The sequence below is a fragment of the Fundulus heteroclitus genome, chromosome 11 (assembly GCF_011125445.2).
Source record: "Fundulus heteroclitus isolate FHET01 chromosome 11, MU-UCD_Fhet_4.1, whole genome shotgun sequence".
NCBI classification, from domain to species: domain Eukaryota; kingdom Metazoa; phylum Chordata; class Actinopteri; order Cyprinodontiformes; family Fundulidae; genus Fundulus; species Fundulus heteroclitus.
The window spans coordinates 25773099-25782275 of record NC_046371.1 but is presented as its reverse complement, the minus strand read 5'-3'; the positions used below and the strand labels follow the sequence as shown (position 1 = coordinate 25782275).

The window sequence follows — 9177 nt, the reverse complement described above, 5'->3', positions numbered from 1 at the left end:
CGCTTTCTTGACAATCATAGGTGAGGGTGGTTTGTTATCTAGCTTTTTCCTCAGTGAGATATTGAAAGCATCTCAAAATCACCTGCAGAACGCAGTTCTGGTCGGCACCTTTAGTCACAGGCTTTATTATTTAAAAAGAAAAAAGAATGATTGAAATAATCCACACACTATAAACCTTAAGCTGTCAATAAGGAAGCTTTTTAGTTTTGTTTCCTTTCTGGTTTTGAAGAAAAACGTTTGTGGAACAACATGCTGTTCTGCGTGAAAAGATGTCAGGAATCAGGAAAAACCTGATTTGAAACTACTTTAAGGTATGATCAGCTTCCTTATCAGACCCTTGCGATATCATTTTCAGTAAAAGGCATCCGCATAGAACTTGCACGGTTCAGCGCAGATGACATGAAGAGATGTTTGCTGGTAAATGTCTCACTAAGCTAGAGCGAGCCTGTTGACGAGAACCTGTGCCTGGAGAGAGCCGTCAGCCTCGGCCTTTTTTAAAAGCTCAAATATGCATTTTGTTCATTTCTGTCTCAATAGGATGGTGGCAGACATGTTGGAGGAAAGGATGGGTCCAGGTCTGGACAAGTAGGGAAAAATAAAGTTGGTCTATAAAAATGATATTTGTAACTTCAGAACTTATTCTCTGTTACATTATCTTAATGGGTCCTTCCTTTTCCCCTTTATTTCTTGTTTTCCTTCCAATTTTCCCCTTCTTTTCTTTTCCTTCCACCTTTCCTTCCTTTATACCCTTCTTTATTTATTTTTTCTTGTTTCCTTCCTCCTTTCTTTGTTTCTGTCTATTCCACTCCCCGTTCAATCTTTCCTCGGTCACCTTTTAGTGTCCTTCTTTACCCTCCTTGTTTCCTGCCTCCTTTCCTTTTGTATTTTACAGTGAATATAAAGGACTGGGAACTCTGGATAGTTGACTCAAAAAAAAAAGTTTCACGTGTTTACGTGAGAAATGTGTAGGAATCTCATTGAAGGCAGATTTTGAACGTTTTCCAAATAGTTATGAAATATGTTATCTCTCTGACTGAAGAAACAAGATGCGAGAAAGCAAAAAAAAAATGTTTCACTTTATTATCAAGATCAAGAAGTCGTTCCAACAGAGATTATGAATGCCAGTTTTCGTTAAACAGCAACATTGTCCTTTCTCTCAGATAAAAAGAGAAATTGTTTCTTTTTTTAAGTGTCAGTACAGTGTCTCCCACAGGTACCCCATAACTTTATCTTCTTTATGCGATAGACCAATTTAAGGTCAGGCAAGAAGTCGAAGGCAAATCATACATGATTGGCAACATTTGCCTGATAAAAATCTAGAATCTGTGGCATGAATTTGCATCAACCCCATTTGCCCTGATGACACTGCATAAAATCCAGTTCAACCAATGGCCTCCAGATGTCGCATAGTTAGTAAACAGTCCCTCCTGGTGTGGAATGTAATCTCAGTATAAATCTGAAAATGGAAAAACCATGGCACAACTGCAAACCTGTCCAGACACCGATGCCCGCCTAATCTGGCAGTCTTGGCAAGGAGAACACTAAAATGAGAAGCAGTGAAATGATCCATGGTGACTCTGGAGGAGCTGCAGATGTCCACCGCTCAGGTGGGACAATCATTAGGTAGACCACTGTCGATTGTGCCGTTCATGAATTTCTCATTTCTTAAAAGGAATTGATAAAAATGTACGTGTGCAAATCTTGTAAGGACACACCTCAAAAGTCTTGCAGCTGTAATTGCAGTTAAATACTGTCTTTTTAAAAGCCTTAACTAAGAGTGAATGAAAACAAAACATGACACATTTCTGTAATTCTACCAACTTTTACAATTTAAAATTTCCTTCACATCCCAATCAGGCATTTACGACGGAGTATTAGGGCCACACATGAAGAGAATTTTTTTTTTTGCCATGACGAGATTAAACTCAACATGGCGACTTTAAAGCCCATGTCAACATTAAACACAACATTTCGAGAATAACGTTGAAATGTCATGTCGACTTTAATCTCGACGTGTCAACTTTAAAGTCGCCCTGTCGACATTAAACTCGCCATTTCGAGAATAAAGTTGATATATCGTGGCGACTTTAATCTCGACATTCCAAAGTTTGGAGAAAAGAGCAACCGCGCTCCACAGCTGCAGTCTCTGCGTTTTAATTAAGTGTGAAGGTAGTCTTTGCCGTGCTGCAACTGTATAATCATCACTGGAAGCGGTGGCCTACCAATAACGTAACGTCTTTCCCTAGTGATGCTTACCCGGGTTCGCATTTCTGAATTTGAGATTCTCGAAATGTTGAGTTTAATGTCGACATGGCGACTTTAAAGTCGCCATGTCGAGTTTAATCTCGTCATGGCAAAAAAAAAATTCCCGTTCATGTGTGGCCCTAATACTCCGTCGTAGGCATTACTTTATGTTAGTGTATTGTGTAAATTACCAATAAAATGTATTTAGATTTGTGAATACAACACGACAAAATATGGAGAAAAAAGACAGATGGGTGTGAATATTTTTGCAAAGCGGATGTTCCCTGTGAATTCTGCTTTGTGTTTTGTCCTATTCCGTATGTTTTATGAACCGCCTTTGACAAAATATTTAAACTCTTTAGAAACAGATATTTCAAGGGGAGTAACTCTGCAAATGTCACCAGAGAATATAGCAGTCATGCCTACAGAGCAGCATCACAATGATGAGACAGACGGACAGTTCAAATAAAGCATAGAGAGTAGTTGATTTTCAATGATTACATAACAAGAATGTGTGCTCATTGTGTGTTGTTTAATCAGCTAATGAAGTTATTGTTTCCTATATCTGAGCTTAGGATGCATCTGTGTGTCTAGTTGCCCCCTGAATAACAAGAGAAAGGGTATTTATAGGCATCTTTCAGATTATTAATGTGTTGGGTTTTTTTTGGGTTGGTTATTTCTGTTTGTTCATACAACACCTCAGTTAATCAACCCAAACTTTGAGAAGACTGGTCATTTTAGAAGAACATATCTTAGGACAATGTTTCTACAAGGACTTCAAGTATATATGAACAAGAAATCATTTTAATTTGGATGACCTGATATGAGTGACAGTTTGCCATTTTCTCCCCTTCTTTGCCTTCATTTTTACACACCTTGCACTATATGTGAAAATGTGACCAAACTGCAATCTTGAACACCCTTTAATTAGGCAGTACAAAGAAGAATTTGTGTGTTTTTTCTGGTACCCGCATTATCTGAACCGTCTTGTTATGATCCCGTAAAACACTCAGCTCAGCAAAGGCAAAATATAATTTTAAAACGTTTGTGGTAAATGAATACAAAAGACACCCTTAATGAGTAAAGAAGGTTTAATAGAATGGAAACTTCGAAGGCAGTTAAAAATAAACTTTTAAATGAAGAGAGAAAAGAGAATGAGTTAGATTGCATTTCAGAGTCATGGAAAGCAAGCTCTGAGCAGAACAGTTGAGTTTTTTTATTATTATTATTAAGATATATTGAGCTTCACTATTAAATAAATAGATATACGTTCCTTATATACTTTATGTTGTTCAGATCAACATCTGTTTGAGCACATAATTTACATGGAGTCGGGTTTGTGTGGCTCCTCGGGCTATTTTGACATGTTCTTATGGTCATTAAGCAGTTTTTCCTATCCTGCTCCAGTCTGGGTCCATTATTTCCCAACAGAATATCACATTGAAAATAAAAATTTGTGGTACTTAGTTTACCAGTCAGTGGTCATAATGTCTTGCATGATCTGTGTATGTAGCAAAGGTTTTATTTTATACCTTCAAAGCTTGGGGAGTTCTTTCAAAGGAAAGACTAGAAATGTGTCTGAAATGTCAGAATAAGTAACATAGTTTGTGCTGCATCCTTAAGGCGTTGAACAATTTTTTAAGAGTCATGCAAAAACAACAGTGTCTGTTTTCCATTTAGGATTTAGACAGACTTGTTTTAGAGTATTATCAGCTATCAATTATGTCCTTGTGTTCAAGTCAGTTTTACTTCTTCAGTATTTTATGATCGGGTGGCATACGAGGAAGGTCCAAAAATGTGTCATTGTGCAAGACACACGTTAGCATGGAAACACTGAAAAGTAGCAGCGTGGATGGGTTGTAAATAAGAATCCAGGTTATGTGCTTACACAATATGTTGTAGGCTGCCACTGTCTGCCCCCTACCGACTCTACCCGAACACTGCAAGTCGTGACTGTTGCGTTTTTTAACATCTCCTGGACCCCAAATATATTTGACGAGTGAAAAAGGTTTAGAAATACATCACAGAATTATGATGATGCCGTTTGGTGCCGAGGGATAAAAAATATATATTTTATCCGAGTTTCGTGAACGCATCTTTTCTTTTCTTTTTTCTTCCGGAAGTGACGCCACACACGGGGCAGCGGAGGTCTTCTGTTGTGTGCTAGCAGTTTGGTAAGTGTTTGGGGGGATACTTTTAAAAGCCTGCTTTATTTAGGCCTCTGAATCTTATATAAAATTAATAAATGAAATAGTAAATTTATCATCTCACACATTTTGAGTGGAACATTTATGATACACAGTTGACGAGACCAGCGGGGTTGAACCAGGTTAGCCTGTCAGCACCTCTTTAGCATGTCTAGCTAACATGCTAACCTGTCTTTTAAAGTCTTCTTACCACTCAGTGGGATTCGCCTAATTACGATCAGGTTAATCATGACGAACACGTTGATATTGTCTTTGCTGTGTTAAGTATCTTGACGGTGTTAGATGCTTTCAAACACACCGAATAGCGTGGTTTCCATCCCGGTGTGTTGCTATTAAATGTGCTACGTTCTGACAAAACAGAGCCATCCAAGATGACTACGGCTGCAAGACCAACATTTGAGCCTGCGAGGGGAGGCAGGGGGAAAGGAGAGGGGGATCTGAGTGCTCTTTCCAAACAGTATTCCAGCCGAGATCTCCCAGGTCATACCAAAATAAAGTACAGGTCAGTAGATCACATATGAAGCTATTTCAAGCATTAGATGTTTCACAAATAATGAATTAGAGTATATAATAAGTCGTTTTTGCTGTTTTTAAGGAGATGGAGAAGACAAGTTTAATTTAAAACGGATCTTAACAGACATTTCAAGTAATGCAAAGATCATGTGTGCTTGTTAAGAAATAGATATTTGCTTATTTTGAAATCTGAAACTACAGGGGTAATTTCTGTCCTTCTAATTTACAATAAAACTCGTTAAAAAGTTGTGATCCAAACAGCATATTAATTGTCTTAAAACAAACTGCAAAGTTATGCCCTTTGCAGTTTCCTAAATACATACGGGAGCACCAGCTATATGTGTACATATGCATGTTCTTAAACTTTTGACTTCATGCAGAGATCGTATTGGATAAGTAACACTTCTGCCAATGGCCAATCAGTGGTCCTGGTGTCATTTTCCAATCAGTGTAATTCAAGATGCCTTTCAATTAAAGCCTGGCAGCTCAGATCCGCAGGCGCAAATGTCCCTTAAACATTCGGATGCGAGCGCAAGAGTCAGGCGACAATGACAAGATGGGAGAGAGTGGTACAGCGAGCGAGAATTAGGTTAGTTGTTTGCAAAATACTCATTTCACGAGGCTTTAGCTGTGGAGGAATAAAAAGCTGGTGGAGGGGGAATTTGGAGCGGACCGAGCAGATTCAAACATCCAGCAGCAGGTGAATGATCGTGGACACATTTATGTTCAAGTGGAGTTTACTGTTTTGTCGTAATCCCAGATCACAGGCCGCAACTTTTGGATTATTGTACAAAAATTTCTCCCATTAAAATCAGCAATGGAGAGTATTTTGGCTTTTGTTTTTTTCTTCAACAGGTTTACTGCCATGAACTGAATCTGTCTTTAACAGCAAGGAAATAAATTGGCAACTGAATACTGTGTGTGTTTGGTTGATGTTCCAAATAGAAATCTTAAACCTGTAATAGGACAGAGGAAGCAGGGAACGGCGCGGCTAGTGTGTAATTAGAAATCCAGTGATTGGGCCAAACATGCCACCCGTAGACTCATTGATGGAACCACGCCTAATTAGTAAATGCATGGTGTTGTGACTTTATCAGCACCATGCAATCAACCTTTTTTAGCTTAACATTTCTATCTGTATCTTCTACCTTTTCTCTCTAAGGGTGAACACCGGAGCCAAAAGCTCTCTAATTTCTTCATCTAAAAAAATACTTTCTTGTCAGGCAACCTACCCAGGATGCCCCAGAGGAGGTGCGTGCCCGTGATTTCCGCAGGGAGCTGGAGGAGAGGGAACGTGTCGTTGCACGTGAAAAGACCAGAGAGAGGGGACCCAGAGGTTACTGTTTTAAAACAAACTACTTTCAGGCTATATTCCCGGCACAGTCCTGAAATTCTTCTAATGTTTTTACCCATGAGATGCATGTTGAATATTTTTATTCTTCCAGAACACACCACATCATCGTCGTCTTCCTCTTCATCATCTTCCAAGAGGCCCAGACTGGATCAAATCCCAGCAGCGAACCTTGATGCTGATGACCCTCTGACTGACGTAAGTACGAACTAGAGATGAAGAATATGGACATAGAAAACTATGGTGGATAGATTACAGTGCTGGGAAGGCACCTCACTGTAGTTAAAGCTCCAAAAGACAAAGGTTCACAAAGAACAAGTTACCAGTTATTGAATAAATTACTTCAGGACACCAATTGGAATAAGGAATGCAGTTTTAGCAATAAATGCCATACCGTAACTTTTTAATCATACACTGTTGATATTTATTGCAGCTCTTATGGAACTATCAGCAGAACATGTAGTAAAATCCACAATCCTAACATTATTTTTTTGTTTTTGGGGTTTTCAGTTTATCGTTTTCACAACAAATCAAAGTTCGTTTGATACATTTTTAAAAAGGTCACTGGTCACATTTCCATCAACGTTTTTTGATGCGTATTTTGGAGTATTGCATTAGAAGGGGTTGGTGAAAACGTCAAAATTCAAATTAACTCACTAAATTAGGCAAAAAAAAGTTTTCCCGCTTGCTTAAGGTGGTTTTTGACTTTTTCGGAAAACCATCTAATGCGCTAAAGAGGAGATGGAAACATTCGTTGAATACGTTCTGACGTAGCGAACGTTTATATGACTGATCAGCCGTTTCTGTCACCGACATCTTCTCAGGTATTCCCATAACGCTCGAAAACGGGTCTGGAAGCAACAACAAGTACGTGTGGACCGGCGAAAGAAAACAAGTCACATTCATTAAAGCCTCGCTCCAGTACTGATCTGTGGTCGGTGCCAGGTAGCAACATCTACTTACTGTTTATTACAGCCGACCTATGACGACGTTAACCCGCGCGTCTCCTGGTTAATTCGCTACAAACCACTAAATACAAACACGTCTGATGCGCACTTTCTTTTTCGCAAGACGTGCAAACCATTTTAAAAGTTCGCTCAAAAATTCACACGCGAATTGAATGGAAACACAGCTACTGTAACAATAAACCATGTTGCTCTAATGCGACAGTTTTAAAGCCTGTGTAAAACTCTGACTGGACATCCCGTGTTGTTTGTCCTTCGTTCTTTTAAGGAGGATGAAGATGAGGACTCCGAGGAAGACAGCGACGATGACGACACCGCCGCCCTCCTCGCCGAACTGGAGAAGATCAAGAAAGAGCGAGCCGAGGAGCAGGAACGCAAAGTAAAGCTCGCACACTCGTCTTTCTACGCGTTGCAGAACTGAACGTGCTGTTGTTCTGTTAGAGAAGACCCAAATGGTTTCCGTTTGTGTTTAAGGTCTTTGTTTTGTTTTCCGCTTTAGGAGCGAGAGCAGAAGGCAGAAGAGGAGAGGATTCGCATGGAGAACATCTTGAGTGGAAATCCACTGATTAATTTGGCCGGACAGCAGCAGCAGCAGACCCAAGTTCAAAACACATTTAGAGTCAAACGGCGGTAAGTCTCTTAGAAACACTTGTTTACACGATCTGTGTGCGAGTGTGTAGTCTTAACTAGCACTGTTAATGCATATTAAGACAACTGTCACCAGCCGTATGCTTATCATTGTGTCCCCTGTCTAGGTGGGACGATGATGTTGTGTTTAAAAACTGCGCCAAAGGAGTGGACGAGGCACGGAAGGAGAAACGCTTCGTCAACGATACGCTGCGCTCCGAGTTCCACAAGAAGTTCATGGAAAAATATGTAAAATAAAAGACTTGCTTCGTGTTTTATCAGACTTTTTTTTTTTTTTTTTTTTTATCTTTGTTCTCCGACCCTGAAACGGTAGATGGCATTTATTGCCCCAGAAACTTATTTACAATTGGCAGAGTCAACAGGTAGATAGCTGTACATAAATGAGTTGGTGACTTTCATCCTTTGTTTGAACCTGATGAAAATGTCTTAAAATGTGATTCAACATTTCTTTGTGTTTTTTTTTTTTTATTTCAATAAACATTGATTTTGCTCACTAATATTTTTCTTTCAAATGTCTCTTTAAATACTTGCAGGCGTTTGGGCGCACCTAAAATCCACATTTAGGTGAGCCCAAGCACATGGAAATTAAGTTTTAAATCCCACACCACACCAAGGAAATTATGTTGCATACCTATAGTAAAATATTTGCTAATAATGCATTATGTTCCTTCTAAAATCAAAGCGTTGATTAGATTAAGTCTTAGATTATAGAGCTCTAGTGAGAACTGAAAACAAAGAAATTATACCGGCCAGAACTACTAACTTTCCAGTTACACAAGGCCAAAACTCAAAGATGAGAACTTATTTCCCTCTACTCATTAAAAGTTAGTTCATGGGTCAACATTACTATCACTGGACTGTTGGTGATGTTTTATGGAAATTACATAAAACAGGAATTATGAATGTATTTCAAACCGTCAAGCAATTTTGATAATGGTGGGTGCTCTGATCAATATATTCCTGCGTGGTTGTGGTTGTCCAAAGTTCAAGTAAAAAAAAAAAAAAAAGCTCAAGCATCTTTAATAGCTTTAACAAAGGCTAATTTGGACACCTCAAAGTTGGCAGTCAGATGTGCCTTTATACCAAATGTAAAATAAGGTTTAAATGGGGGGGAAAAAATCACAGATAGGGAAACATGTTAAACAGTATGCGCTTGTCAGTTCAAAATGCTGCGTGGAAGGCTAACTATGCAAATCAACCTGAACACACCATTGGCATAAAGCTGTGGGAATACTTCCATCTGCAGCAG

The 9177-nt window shown here is 39.1% G+C and overlaps 1 protein-coding gene across 1 annotated transcript; it reads left to right on the top strand.

The window, feature by feature from the left end:
- The first annotated feature begins 4296 nt into the window (after positions 1–4296).
- Positions 4297–8425, top strand: cwc15 (CWC15 spliceosome associated protein homolog). The gene is made up of 7 exons (XM_012867227.3): positions 4297–4418; positions 4812–4953; positions 6188–6300; positions 6410–6513; positions 7549–7659; positions 7780–7910; positions 8036–8425. The coding sequence occupies exons 2-7, from the start codon at positions 4823–4825 to the stop codon at positions 8163–8165; spliced, it is 720 nt and encodes a 239-aa protein (XP_012722681.2). The 5' UTR covers positions 4297–4418; positions 4812–4822; the 3' UTR covers positions 8166–8425.
- The last annotated feature ends 752 nt before the right edge of the window (positions 8426–9177 follow it).

Excerpts from the sequence above, each read along its gene's own strand:
- cwc15 (XM_012867227.3), top strand. The coding sequence starts at position 4,823 with ATGACTACGGCTGCAAGACCAACATTTGAGCCTGCGAGGGGAGGCAGG. Across the intron at positions 6,301-6,409 it reads CAGAGAGAGGGGACCCAGAG|AACACACCACATCATCGTCG; the intron begins GTTACTGTTTTA and ends TTATTCTTCCAG. Across the intron at positions 7,660-7,779 it reads CCGAGGAGCAGGAACGCAAA|GAGCGAGAGCAGAAGGCAGA; the intron begins GTAAAGCTCGCA and ends TTTCCGCTTTAG.